Source organism: Tinamus guttatus, unplaced genomic scaffold (assembly GCF_059628265.1).
Source record: "Tinamus guttatus ecotype Peru unplaced genomic scaffold, ASM5962826v1 Tinamus_guttatus_pri_ptg000622l, whole genome shotgun sequence".
Lineage (NCBI taxonomy): Eukaryota > Metazoa > Chordata > Aves > Tinamiformes > Tinamidae > Tinamus > Tinamus guttatus.
The window spans coordinates 119,202-134,015 of record NW_028289156.1 but is presented as its reverse complement, the minus strand read 5'-3'; the positions used below and the strand labels follow the sequence as shown (position 1 = coordinate 134,015).

The following is a 14,814-nucleotide window of genomic DNA, read 5'->3' as shown; positions in this document are numbered from 1 at the left end:
GATTTTATATTATTATTATAAAAGACCTCAAATCCCTAATGAGGACTTATATTAATACTTTTCAAAAAACATTGCTGCTTTGTAACAAAATATGTCTCACTATGACATTGGCTTATACACACATATAAATCCTATTGATGTTAATGTATCACAGAATATCCTATGATAATGTTCTGGGATTAAGCTTCTGTATTAATTTTTTGCATAAACCTTCTTTTCAGATAGCACTAGATTTACAGAGGTCCCATTATTTAATTTCATTGCAAAAATTATAGCACCATCCTGCATTGCTGAAAAACACTGAATGATTTTGATCAGGAATGCTGAACAACATGCAGCCTTTTATGAGCAGATCCATTAGGAGATGAAGCTTTGGGATCGGGTCCTGCGTGATTAGAAAGAGAGAAGCCAGCCTCGCTCCTGCTGGCACTCTCACACGGTGAAGACTTTCCATTGGAATTCTTATCATATGGTTTTGTACTAGGACATCCACAAAAGAAAGCACCTGCATCCAAATACCATGTCTTTTTCCTCCTCACCCAAGGTAAACTGTTTTCGGCCAATGGACTGACCCATTTCTGCTCCACACAGTCTTTCTCTTTCAGGGACTACAGGATAAAGCTGTATTTTTATGGCAACTAAATTAAACCAACAACCAATTCACAGTCACTTCTTCAGGGAGAAGGAAATCAAATATATTGTTTTTTTTTTTTTTGACAGTTTGCTTTTAATTAAGCATGTTTACGTAGAAATTTGATGAAAATCTTCTGGCCTTGGTCTTTGGTTTTCTAACTGCCTACCCTCACGAATCTGGAAATGAAATTGAATGAACACGAAAGGCCACATGTTCGCACAAGGATGCTCCATTCTTTACAGCTTTCTTGAGCATATATAGCTGTTCTGTTTGATCTTCCTGCAGTCTGTTGCTTGCCATTTCCCTCGCTTCTGCACCAAAACACAGTTTTTCCCTCTCTTTGGAACACGATAGGGGCTTCTTCTCCAGTTTATATAGGTGATGGGTTCTCCACCGTTCCACTCCCAATGTCCAGCATTCACTCGGTCATTCAAGCCTATGTGAAATCAGTAAGACCAAATTAGTGGTATTTATCACCCATGGAGCCCATTGCCAAAAGAAGCATGTTGTTCTATCCCTCTGTTAAAAAATGCATGTGAGATTGTGCTGAGAGGAAAAAAAGCATCTGGAGGAATACAAATAAATTGTAATTGAATATTTCATGAGGATTAGTGCCATCTGAATAAAAGAAAATACCGATTTCCCCAATGCCCACCTATCTAAAATGTTTCCTCTGTTTCCATTTATTGCATGTCTGTCACTTCCCCAGTTTCCCTTTTGATAGTTAAAGCGCTAAGCAATGTTCTGCTCATGCTTAGGCAACTTCAGACTTTAATCAGATTCCTTCTGAAAAATAAAATCCTGGAGAACCTCACATACCTTTATGCCGTTGAAAACATGATAATTTTAACAGTATGGAACATGACTTTTCACATTGCCTCTGAGTTAATACAACCTAAAAAGGTATTTCAAACATCGTATATATTCTTAGGCAGAGGAAAGCATAGTCAGAGGATTAATACCAGAGGTTCGGGTTGTTTATTCCTGTCGGAAGAGTTATTTCTCTCAGATTAACAGAATCATCATATCAGTAAGCACTACTCCAAGCTGACTGTAGTTTTTACACTACTACTAAAGCTGATATAGTATCACCAGTGAATCCACCTCGGAATATTAGCTATTTGAGAACTGCAGGACACAGTTTGAAAAAAATACCTAAAAGGTGAAAGTTCAGGAAGAAGAAAGTCAGAAAAAAGAAATGGCAGTAATCTATCAGCTGAGACAGTTTTTCACAGAAAGGGATATCAGGAAGTAAAGAGAAGGCCTATCTAAGATCTATCTTTTAAAAAATGAAAAGTACATAACAAATAGTGAAATGTAAAGTGGTGGATAAAATATTCTTTAACTTATACTTATTTCACAGAGTTTTTGATACAAGATGTCACTGATACACAGTTACATAATAATTATTTAAAATAATCATATAAAGGTAAACAGCATAATAGTCAAAAGAAAGTGGCATAAACAAAAGTACAAGAATTCTACTGGAAATTATTTCATCATCTAGGATAAAAATGGGAAAGGTTTCAAGGCAAGAACACCTGAGCAACTCAGCAAGTTCCCACATAATGAAGTTTTTATCCTTTTGATAAAAACGTATAAAGGTAGCAAGGTGGATGATGGCTTTCCACTTATGCCGTGCTCTGAAATGATAAAAGCATTGGAAAGTTGAGGACAAGGCAACATTTGAAAATGTGTGAGGAGCTGCTGTAGCAGTTCTTGTTTTCAAGGGCCGTCTGAGGAGACAGTCAGCTGAGGTACTTGCCTATCCAAAAGGGCTTCCTCCCGCCAAAGTCCCACAGCCACTTCATGTGCTGTTCATTAGCCACACTTGCCAGGCTCCCCAGGTATCTAGGCTCGAGAAGAGAGGACAGCACAATGAGGATTCCTCAGCGTGACAGACGTCTCCCACGGGCTTACCAATGAGAATCACTGGTTCTCGTAAAAAGCATGTAGCTAAAATTTCACAGGAAAAACAATGCTTGCATGAAAAATAATTACATGAAGATAAAATCCTGAAATTCTGAATTATGTGGAAAGGAGGCTTCTTATTTTGACTGCTGTCTCAACTTACCTCATAAAAATTAAATCAGCTCGCAATTGAAAGAAGTATGTAAAGGAAATGTATGTATCATAGTCACAAACAGTTTTGAACAGTTTTAAGTACACTTAAGTACATTTAAGTCCTTTTCTGTAAATCAGAACTATTCTGCAGAAAGCAGCACATTTTCTTTTTTTTTTTTTTAAATAATCTGTCTATACAATTTAGGCAACAGGCTCTGAGCAAAAACAAGAAAGGGAAGTTCATCTGAATTCTGCTTAAGGATAGTCAAAGCTCTGGAATGAAATAGTTTAATTTAAGAAGCTTAGCTTATGTCTGGTTTTTCAATTGTTTTAGGCATATTAAAAACTAAAAAAAAACTGCCAGGTTCTATTGCTAACTGCTGTGTCATTTAGAACATATGGGGGTGGTCTGAGCAACCACAGCCGCAGACTCTTACTTCAGTCTGAGTACAGAGAAGAGGCTTTAGCATTCTGAAAAGAAAGCACTGCAATAGCTATAACCTTATCTAATCTTGTCTCAGTAGGAGTACTTTCTAAATACAGCCTGAGTAATACACATGGCTGAAGAGCAAACAACCATTCTAACTGTTAAACCTAGTCAGAGTTTTAGACTTTTTTTGGGGGGAAATGAGAACAGCCTTGAAGGAATGTACCACTTGTGATAACAATACTAACCTGTACCACCGGGCACAGGAAATGACAGGATAATGTTATTTATGGAGTTACGTAGATCTACCACTCCCAAATTTAAATTAGTCTAGAGAAAGTGTCATAGCATCTTACTAAAAAATAAATAAGAAAAAGTACATATCAAAAATAAATAAGAAAAAGTACATATCACTAATTCCTGTGTCAAATAAGTCCATTTGAAAATTATGTCTGTGTTCTTTGAAGTTTCTGCTGTCAAGTCAGCCCAACCATCATTTCAGAGCGGTTAACTCAAACAAGTATTTCAAGTAGCCACTGACTTTGAGGCATTGTATGCAACACATTCAGCACAAAGAATTTGCTGATTTTACAGGAAATTACACAATACAACTGGATTTTGAGTCATTCTGATAAACCTAAGTTCTACAAAAGCATATTTGGCTAACTACATAAGTTTCCACAGCACAGAAACATGAACTTCTGTAGTAATCCATGTCTGTACATGGGCAGTGCAGGGAGGAATTACCATCTCTGGGCTCTGGCTTGAGTTCTGGTTTACACTACCGAGGAAATAATTCAGTGCCTCAAAATAGTGCTGAAAACCCCCAGATGAGGCCGCGAGTCTCCTGGCGGCAGGACAAGCCGTTTCCCATGCCCGTGAGCCCGGCAGCAGTGACCCTTTGGGGAGGGCTTGTCCCTTTGAGAGCTGCAAAGCAAAGCAACAGAACTGCTGCTACGCCAGGCTGCTATGGGACCATCATACTGGCTCTCAGATGCTTCTCTTCATGTTGCCAAGAGGCTTTTCATGCATAAACAAAACAATAAAATAAAGGAGTTCGTAAACTGCCTTGAGGTTGCGCTACAGGTAGGGTAGAAATGGAACAAGATTTTTAGAGCAATGCCCCCAATATCACCATGATATGCTGCAACCTGTGTTGAGACAAGCAGCTCTTTATGTATTCTTCTATTCCTGCCTAGGGAATCTGTACAAAAGGTTGATAGGCCACCTACCGCAAACGGGTCAAAACTCGGTGCTGAAACACAAAGTGATACAAGTCCAAACTGCTTTGTATAAGCCCATTTAAATATGGTTATGTCTATACTTTAATTGCTTCCACAACAAATTGATAGCATTGCTTTGACTCAACTGCTTGGTCTCAAGTTCATCATCTCAGGGTAACAGGGTTTTCTCTAAAAATACTGAGGGCTAATTAGTTGGAAACTGCCACTGAAGCAACTTTTTAACATTACATTCTTTTTCCTGTGCTTTATTTATCATAGTGAAAATCCAGCAAGAATGCTGAAAAGAAACTGAAAATAAAGCAGCTTACATAGCTGAAAATGATTCTTATTTTTCAGTTAAGCTGGCTGATCTCCTGAAACTTAGTCATAATCTTTTCATTTAATATCCATTGTTCCTATTGCTATAAAAAAACAAAGGAGATGCCTTTATGCTGATTTCATTTGGTTTTTGGAGAATATGAGCTTTTTAATTGCCAACAGTAGAAGTATTTATTACAAAAATACCAAAACTGGGGGGAGAACAAAAGAAGCAAAAGGAATGTATTAAGTTATCCTCTAGTAACACTTTAAATGAATATAACCTTGCTTTTGCCTGGGGTTGGGCTTTCGTAAACTGATTCCAGATGGGTAAATGGATTCCATTTACTATGATAAAGCTTCCTCAGTCTGCAGTAATTAGACATTAATTAAATTATCACTAGGATTCATTTGTGTGTGAATTCAGTGATATGCCCTCACCCTTTCCATAGGCGCTTCATGCTGTCACCTCCTGTTAACTTTTATGTTACACACTACAGCCTTCAGCAGGAAGTTATCTCCTACAAACAGTACGTGAGCCCAGGAATACACTCCTTTAGGGAATGGGAAATACCTCCACAGGAAATGGACATACAACTAACTCAGTGAGAATTCCTAAGGGCTTGACTGAATGCTAAAGACTGTAGGAAAAATATTAGGAGATACACAACACAGTTTTGTTTGTGGCAGTGTCGGAATGCAGAAAAGCAGATGAAATATAGCTACCTCGGGAGTTGAAATTTTGAGCAAAACAATTTGCAAATTCTGAAATTTGCAGCTATTACCTGCTGTGGCTCTCCAGAGCAGGTAATAGAAAGATGAGTTTTCGTAAGAGAAGCTGACATCATCTGGCAGTTACAAGAACTTAGACTTTACTTTTGCATGTTACCAGAACAAAATAATTTATCACATCTGCCTGGAATAAATTGAGGCTTGTTACGTCTGTTTGTCTGTACTTCATGTTACCTTTGAGTTCTGAAAATATTTTTTGAATATGCCAATCTCCAGCTCTTCCCTGTCTAGCTGTCATTTCAGGGAGAAAGGGAAAGGGTCCATTAAAGTACAATCTATGATTCAACTTGTTCTAAAATCTCAAGCTCTTCTTTCACCGGAATTCAGCGTAATATGGAGAACACATGTGATCCTGCTGCAAACTCCATTAGTCATGGCCAAAGTAACTCTTATTAAAAAAAAATCACAAAGTGACCTTCCAAAAAGCAAGACTGACTTGAATGTTGGATTTTCTATTTGCCTCCTACTTTGAGACAATTATTATTATTTATTTTAGCTTTTTTTTTCCATCCATGAAAAGCAGAAATGTACTTTTTCTTTAAGTTAAAAATTTCAAATAGTTAAATATTCTGAAGAACTAAGTGTTCAGACAACTGCTGTGAGGCCCACAGGAGCTAGCAACATTGTGCTGTCCTGCATCAGATGAAGACAGAGCTAAGAAACTGGTTGGTCAAAGAAGATGAAAGAGACTTTGCCCTGTTTCTCTTCTCCCAGACTAACACTAATGCCTTTCCCACTGGGAAAGCAGCCTCACTGCAGCTGCACAGTTTCAAGAATTCATGTAACAAATAAGGTAAGCACCCAAAACCTTATGAGACTAACAGCATTCATATCCTCCACCAGGTCAGAAGCCTGGGACCTGTTATATTTTCTCTCTCTTGTGCAGCAGAACAAAAGCAGAGCTTATCAGAATGAACTCAGCCACAATAGCATTCAGTTTAGAGAAGCAACCAATGCACAAAAAGCACATTTGTTTCAACAAAAAGCTCTTACTGTTCTCTACAAGCCCGAGCAGCGGTATTCCAGGAGACCTTGTGATTCACCACCAGGAAATAGCAGCTGCCCTCATGATGACTCCATCCAGCAGGGCATTTTTTTGTACTCACTTCCTGAAATAAAAGGCAAAAAGGCAAACTAGGCTGTTGCTCACAGTGGCCCAGCTCTGCACACTAGTGATCCAGCTGGAGGCTGGAGGTGCTACTCACAGTTCCCAAGAGTTCACTTGAATTGAACTCTGACTTTGGTATATATGTTAAACTAAAACATTGCTTAGGAAAAGTAAAGGAATGGCCTGCCAGAGGAACCTACAACTTAATGTAAGTATTGAATTAAGGCTAATTCCATATGGTTTCAGATTCAGAGACCCTCTTAAAAAAGTACATTTGCTTGGGTGTTGCTTTCTGGCTTCCACCATCTATGCAGAGAATTAAGTGTAACAAAATTCAAATTGGGATATTAAGGAAGGGCAGGGTGATGTGTATTTATAGAATCTCTAACTGAATTGATTTTAGTCCCTCACACTCATTCTCCAACAGATTTCAGCCACTCACTCTCTCAAGCCCACACTCCCGCTAGCACCAAGACATCTGTGCCCGACGGTCTGGCAGGATCACTTGTGTGTGACACAGAGGAAAGGCAACCTCAGCCTCAGGCCCTCATCACATCCCTGGAGATATTCTCACTTTGTGCCTGCAAAACTCACTTCTGGCCAACTATTTTTCGTCCTGTTGAGTCATTAGTTGTTACAGGGTGGTCCTTTGCTTCGGAGTCCTTCTCATTGTAATCTCCATAAACCTAGGCAAGGTTGCAACTGATTGTTTGTTTTCCTTTGTTTATTAGAAATTATAATAGCACTCCTGTTTCTTCTGTGATCTAACAAAATATCTAAGAGAAAAAGCAGCATATTCTGCAGCCTGGTTGCCATACTTCTGTTTCTAGGATGCAGGATCTTTCACTGCCAAGTCATCTTTGATGTGGTTGACTCAGAGCGCAGGCCTTCTGGTCTGCAGGTAAGCAACACACACCTCAGCTTTATCATAGAATCACAGAATCACAGATTGCTTAAGGTTGGAAGGGACCTCTAGAGATCATCTAGGCCAACCCCCCTGCACACGCAGGGTCACCTAGAGCACGTGGCACAGGACTGCGTCCAAGCGGGTTTGGAAGATCTCCAGAGAAGGAGACTCCACAGCCTCTCTGGGCAGCCTGTTCCAGGGATCTGGCACCCGCACTGTTAAAAAATTTTTCCTTAAGTTCATGCGGAACTTTTGGTGCTTCAGTTTGTGGCCATTGCCTCTAGTTCTGTTGGTGGCCACCACTGAAAAGAGACCATCACCATCCTCCTCACTCCTTCCCTTGAGGTACTTATAGACACTGATTAGATCCCCTCTCAGCCTTCTCTTCTCCAGGCTGAACAGGCCCAGCTCCCTCAGCCTCTCCTCATAGGGCAGATGTTCCAGGCCCCTGATCATCCTCGTAGCCCTGCGCTGGACTCTCTCCAGCAGCTCCACATCCCTCTTGTACTGTGGAGCCCAGAGCTGGACACAATACTCCAGAAGTGGCCTCACCAGGGCTGAGTAGAGGGGCAGGATCACCTCCCTCGACCTGCTGGAGACGCTCTTCTTAATGCACCCCAGGATCCCATTGGCCTTCTTGGCCACAAGGGCACACTGCTGCCTCATGGTCAACTTGTCGTCCACCATGACGCCCAGGTCCCTCTCTGCAGAGCTGCTCTCCAGAAGGTCGGTCCCCAGCCTGTACTGGTGTCTGGGGTTATTCCTCCCCAGGTGCAGGACCTTGCACTTGGCCTTGTTGAATTGCATGAGGATTTTCACTGCCCAGTTGTCCAGTCTGTCCAGGTCCCTCTGGATGGCAGCGCAGCCTTCTGGGGTATCGGCTACTCCTCCCAGTTTCGTGTCATCAGCAAACTTGCTGAGGGAGCACTCTGTGCCTTCATCCAGGTCATTGATGAATAAATTGAACAGGACTGGACCAAGGACTGACCCCTGGGGGACACTCCACTAGCTCCAACTGGACTCTGCACTGCTGATCACCACCCTCTGAGCTCTGCCATCCAGCCAGTTCCTAATCCACCTCACTGTGCACTCATCTATCCCACACTTCCGGAGCTTGCCCAGGAGGATGTTGTGAGGGACGGTGTCAAAAGCCTTGGTGAAGTCAAGACAGACGACATCCACCGCTCTCCCCTCGTCTATCCAGCCGGTCATTTCATCATAGAAGGCTATCAGGTTAGTCAAGCAAGATTCCCCTTGGTGAATCCATGCTGACTACTCTTGAGCACCTTCTTGTCCTCCATGTGCCTGGAGACAACGGCCAGTATGAACCATTCCATCACTCTTGCGGGGACGGAGGTGAGGCTCACTGGCCTGTAGTTGCCTGGGTCCTCCTTCTTGCCTTTTTTGACGACTGGCGTGACATTTATGGCTGGGAGTGGTGTTCTCAAAGCAGTGTTCTGGGAACTGTATTCTTCATATTTACTGTTATTTAAGCACTTTTTTCCCTGCTCTTTCTTCTGCTGTTACACACCATTTGCATTCAAACTTCATATGTACCATGTCATGTAAATATGTTTTTAAGTAAATCTTGACTATCTATGGGTATCAAGGAATCAAATGGGTAAGGAATCTCCAGCTGTAACTTCTACAGCAAGAAAAACATAGTGTCTGGTGGAAGAAGTAATTGTCACTTCTTCTCCAAATCTGAGATTCTTCTTGCAGAAAGCAGGAGCATTTATATTTGCTTTGGATTACCGAATCAACCTACAGAATCCCTAATCCAGCAGTGTGTCAGGCTGTATGTGGGGTTATGTATTTATCCATATGGCTAGACATTATAGATTATATATTTGTTTGTGTACACAAACATACACTTTGTGTCAGTTCTTCAGAATCTAAATCTTAGGATTTCAAGTGTCAAATTAGTGCATATTCTTGAGTTTCATCAAAAATGAAGAGCCTCAGGAAACATGTAGTGGAAGGAAGTTTAAAACCTTGGCAGTAGATTGCTTGTACGTATTGGAAGGAAGTTTAAAGCCTTGGCAATAGACTGCTTGCACTCCTTTCAGTGAAAGGAATGCTTGCACTCTTTTTCAGTGAAAAATTGTCAAAATAATCTATTTTACATTTGTAAAACATAGACTGAATGTACTAGGGAAGCATACAGAAAAATACCAAAATTCAAAATCATTTGTACATCATGATATTAACATGTAGTTTAATTTACAGGCATGCTACTGGCAACATTTTTACCTTATCTTGGGAATTCCAGAGCTTCCATCTTATTCCATTACACTGATAGAGCCTTTGAGTGCTTTCTTCATAGTGCAAGAGGCCTTTTAGATCTGGTGTACAGGCGTTTGGAAAAGAGTAGACGTCCTGGAAAATGAAACCATTTATGAACATTTAAAGTAAAATAATTACACAAAACAAGCAAAGTGAAAAGAACAGATAAAATAGCTCCTATATCTTCATGATATGAAAACTCTACAAGAACTGAGTTGTTAATTCATCTGTGTTGCATAAACTCTGTTTTGGAGTGGGAAGAGTTAGGCTGCAGATCTCAGAGGTGTTAAATTATTTTGGAAAACAGTATGACTGACAACAGATGGTGAGAAAGCCTATGAAACAAAAGGTTTTGTACCTGATGGCTAGAGCTTGGTTCAGATGCCAATTCTGCCTTATCAGCTTGTGGGATTTCCGTCTTCCTAGAGGCATTTGTATCTATCTGTGGCTGTGCTTGGTTAATTACTGATACTTCAGCCTTGCTGTTTGCTTTAGCTGATGAGGAGTCTTCCTCTATTCTGAGTGACACCATCCCATGATACTTGGTTTTACAGTAACACACACACACACACAAATAAAATAGGAGAGGGAAAAGAGAAGGTTACCATTTATAGGCAAATATTTAAAGAAAAATCCAAACAAAAATAAAAAGGAATTTAAAAATAAATTGCTGCAAAGCTAGGGGAAATGTTGCCAAAGAGAAAGAAAAAATAATTGACAATGAAATATTAGTCATGAATGAGCTATTAATAAGTTGTTCTATGTAGGATTTGGAAAGAACACACTTCGGAAGAAGTCAGAAATGAATGAGCAAACACTCGGAATACACTTACTTTGAAAACAACATCAGTTCCATTTCTAAATACAGATGAGGGATGAATCTGAAAAGGTAGAAGAGGTAAATGAGATGGGTCGATCCATGGTTATAGAAACAAAGCAACTATGCAAAATGTACTGCATAATCTAGTCTATCAAATCATACAGAACATATCTTGGTTTAGTTATTTTTTCTGAGTCTGGAAACAGATGACTTCTGAAAATAGCTATTAAAAATCATCCATTAAAGTATCTTTGCATGGGTTCTATAACCTTTTAAGATCATATTGGAATGTTATAAAAACTTAATTAAAATAGCGTAAACCATTTTAAAGAGGTAAACTCAGCAGGCAAGTTTTAAGTAACCGTTCTTTGTTTAAACCAACTGTATTTTCAGCTTTAAACTTCAGTGCCAGGTGCACAGCTTCTGTATGTTGACCCTGGCTCCCATGACCTCAGCAAGACCCTGCTTCTTTCTTCTAGCAGACCTATAGATTAGACAGGATTAAAAGCTGAATAATTACTCTTGGTAGTTGCTTGATGAGATTTCTCCAGCTCTGTTTTCCTTCCTTGTTCTCACACATATCTTCAAAATCAGGATTTATTTTTTTCAGGATTTTCAAATAGTTCTCAAGTCTGACTCAGAGCAAAATCGGGCATTTTGTGGTTACTGTGTAGTTAGGTAGGATCACCACTAAACTATGTCTACTAAATGAAGAGATCAAATCCCAAGTAGCTTGTAAATCAGTCCATCACTGCACAGTGGAAAGGACTTACTATTCTGCCATTTCCAATCACTCTCAGCCTGGTCTTTGACTGACTTGCCAGGCTGCGCTCCTGCAGCATGTCCCCTCTACGCTCTGTCATCCCTTTGGAAGGAGATGGCGGGATCCTTTCCAAGTGAGTGCTGCCAGGCCTGGAAGGTGATGAGGAGCCTGAGGAAACTGGAATCAGCGTGCCTCTTCCCCAGAAGTCGTGCTTATTTTGGCCAGAGGAATGGAAAGAGCTGCACTGACCTGAAAGCATAAAAATGGCAGATGGTCAGTTCTAACTCCATGAACAGAAAAGTGGTCACATTGACATGGGCATGTAAACAGCTTGTCATTAAAAGTTGGATGATTTTTTCACTTGATGTGGTTGATTTGCTATTTGTTCAGCCATCCTCATTTATGTGGTTTGCCTAATTACAACTGTCTATTCAACTGCTACCTGTATGCTTATGTTATCGCACATACTGCACCCATCTCACCACTGATCAGAATCTACTGAATCCAAGTATCTACTGAAGATATATATTTTCATACATAAATCTGGATTGAGGTTGTATTTTTTTGGATAGGGAGGGATATCTTTAACTAATGTTCAGATACTCTAACACATCACACCAAGTAGAAACTCATGGCACAATTGTTTTTCCACACTAGTTGCATCAATTAATTCCTAATTTAAATGATCAGTTTTAAAGAGAAAACATATACAAACTTTTAAAAGATTTTTTTGGTAAAATCAAAGTCTAATTTGTCACAACATATGTATTCAAAATACCTATTTCATGAATGCTCATGTTTCACTGAGCATCTGAAAGGAAAAATTTCTTCACTTTTCAGATGGCTCAGCTGCTTTGCTGGTTATATGTAGTTTCCTATTGTTGTTTCAACGCTAAGGTATGCCACAGTAGATCACTGAAAAGAACAACAATAATGAGGAAATAATGACCTAAACTCTATAATAATCACTGCTTGTGCTCTAATGTTCTGAGTGTGTTTGTAGAACAATACAAAATTATTTTTAAGGATGGTGTTTAGTTATTAATTTTCTTTACCAAAATGAAAATAATTGTGCAACAGTGTTACAACTGTCACATCATCATCAAAAAACAACTTTAGTGGACCTGGATTTGTTTTTTCACTAACTGATAACTATGCCTTGTCATTATGAAAAGTGGTTTGTTTCCCCACCACAACTCTCCCCAGTTTTCATATGTTGCTTTCACCATCCTCTGTTTCCTAAGAGGAGAGACATGGTTTTGAGAGGAAATAACGAGTCTGCAACTGTAAAGCCTGTTTTCTCTAAAAAGAAACTGCATTTCGATATGATGTGATTATCAACAACATTTTTTTGCTGAAAATAAGTAGCTACTCAGCCAAGATTGTCCCAGACTTTAAAGATGAATGTTAAAAGAGAATACCTCCTTTTGAGTCCAAAATTTTCACAGTGGCTTTTGTCCTAGCGCCAAGAACGGCATTCACAGGGGAGCTCAGAACTACTTCAAAGACCTCATCATCTTCCTCTAATCCATCATAGGTAATTGCTATATTCCACATCTTGGTTGACATTCCTAGCAAAAATAAACATTTTAATTACATTTTAATTGATATTTCAATCAATCTGGGTGTCAAAGAAATATATTAATTAACATGTCTGCAGGCAGAATGCAGCATGCAGCATGTCTGCGTATGCTGTTGTGCTCCTACCAACTGACTGGACTCCTGCTGTTCTCTCAAATAACATAAAGATCAAACTCTTCCCCCAGAATGATTCAGATCATTGAATAGGTACACTGACAAAAAAGCAGCTTTAGACAAAGAGGTGATGGCTACAATTCATATATTTAGGACATCACTTGCAATTTTAAGGAGGAGAGTTAGCATACCTTTCTTTACCATGAAAGCTGAATTTTAGAGACAAAGCAATTATTTAAAATATTTGCATATTGATCAAAGAATACATTGGCTATAATTACAAATTTTTAGGATGCAGATTTTGTATCTAGTTACAAGATTTTGATTAATTTGTTTGTCTTAACTAGGTTAGTTCAGATTTACACTGGGCTGTAAATAATAAAAAATCATTCCAAGGTAAAGAACTAGGTTGGTTTTCAGCTGCAAGACTCTAGAGTTTGTTTGAGCACAGTGCAAATAGACTCATTAGTTTGAGCTAGATCTTCTGCCCCTAAGATTCATTTGAAATTTCTTGATTTCAATCTATTGTGTAGAGTCACTTGGCATAGACTAAATTTATTTATAAAATAAATCTATCAGCATTACCAAACAGGCCACTACTATTTAATAATCATTAAAACTCTCAAGTTAAGGCCAGAGAAATTGATGTCCTAGGATGTAAAAGTTCAGAGATGTCCTCTCAAGTTAAGCCTGAACACAGAGCTCTCAAAGAGAACCAGCTAAAAAAGCCCGTGTAGGGAACCGAGGTGGTTCAGCTGGGAAAGGATACAGTGTGCATCTTGCTTATTCATGGTTATGAATATATATAGAGGCATGTGGCTCTCCACGATAATCAGAGAAACATAGTAGGAGTTTGGCCTATTCTGTGCTAGGAGAAGCAGTGCAGAAAAGGAAAATGGCTGAATATGGCCTTGCACTAAAAAATATCCTTGCAGTAATCTCCAGCCATTCCAGTCCAAAGACTCCTAAGGTTGAGTGTGAGATGCATTACGGAAGATGGAGAGATAGTTTGTATGATGGGTATGCATTACATATTGTTTTGTACTGTTCTCTTTGCTCTTGACTCTTTCTTCCAATTAATTTTTTTAAAAAAGCTAAATAAACAGCCCCAAAGAGTTCAGCTTACTAGTTTCAGAGGTTTCATATGTGTTTCAAAAATAACAGAAATCAGGACAGATTTTCTAATTTCTCCCATTTTTTATTGCTAAATCCTCCTAATCCATGTCTGAAAAATAACCAAAACTTGCCTTTTCTACACATTTACGTCAAAGTCACTGTTGCTCAAGAGAGGTTAAAAAAAATGCTTCCAAGAGAATAAAATTTCTAACTCAACTTTAACTGGATTCAAAGTTAGAGATTTTCCATATAATGTAGCCCAAAAATTAGAGGTAAATGTACAAATTTGTCCATGAGATACAGTCCTGCATAAAAAAAAAAAAAAAAAAAAAAAGCTTTGGTGTAAAAATCCCTACCTGCCTTATACTCCCATACTGCCTAGTGTGAAAATCCCCACTTGCCCTATACTCCTATACTCCTTACATTCCTTTATCTGCTTTTGAGAGGCATATGAACACTTTTAAACTGTTTTTTTATGGTCAAATAGAGTTGCAAAATGAGTTCTACAAGTCCAGGCTTCTACGTGGAAAGGATTATGATTGCAAATGTGCTTTCATTCCTGGATAATATATTTACATGGACAAAGACAAGTTTTCTGGATGAAGCTAAATTTCAAAATGGTAATATTTGTTCTTGAGACACCAAAGGCACACCTGGAACA

General features: G+C 39.1%; 1 protein-coding gene across 1 annotated transcript in view; it reads right to left on the bottom strand.

Moving 5' to 3' along the window:
- Positions 1-727: 727 nt before the first annotated feature.
- FREM1 (FRAS1 related extracellular matrix 1) overlaps positions 728-14,814 on the bottom strand; it is a 56,156-nt gene continuing 42,069 nt past the window's right edge. Inside the window, exons 29-36 of the mRNA XM_088535254.1 lie at positions 12,764-12,913; positions 11,353-11,591; positions 10,593-10,640; positions 10,118-10,300; positions 9,727-9,852; positions 6,452-6,567; positions 2,400-2,485; positions 728-1,070 (exon numbers count right to left, since the gene is read on the bottom strand). Of these exons, the coding sequence (XP_088391380.1) occupies positions 871-1,070; positions 2,400-2,485; positions 6,452-6,567; positions 9,727-9,852; positions 10,118-10,300; positions 10,593-10,640; positions 11,353-11,591; positions 12,764-12,913 (1,148 nt within the window). The 3' untranslated portion in view covers positions 728-870. The remainder of the gene's footprint in view (positions 1,071-2,399; positions 2,486-6,451; positions 6,568-9,726; positions 9,853-10,117; positions 10,301-10,592; positions 10,641-11,352; positions 11,592-12,763; positions 12,914-14,814) is intronic.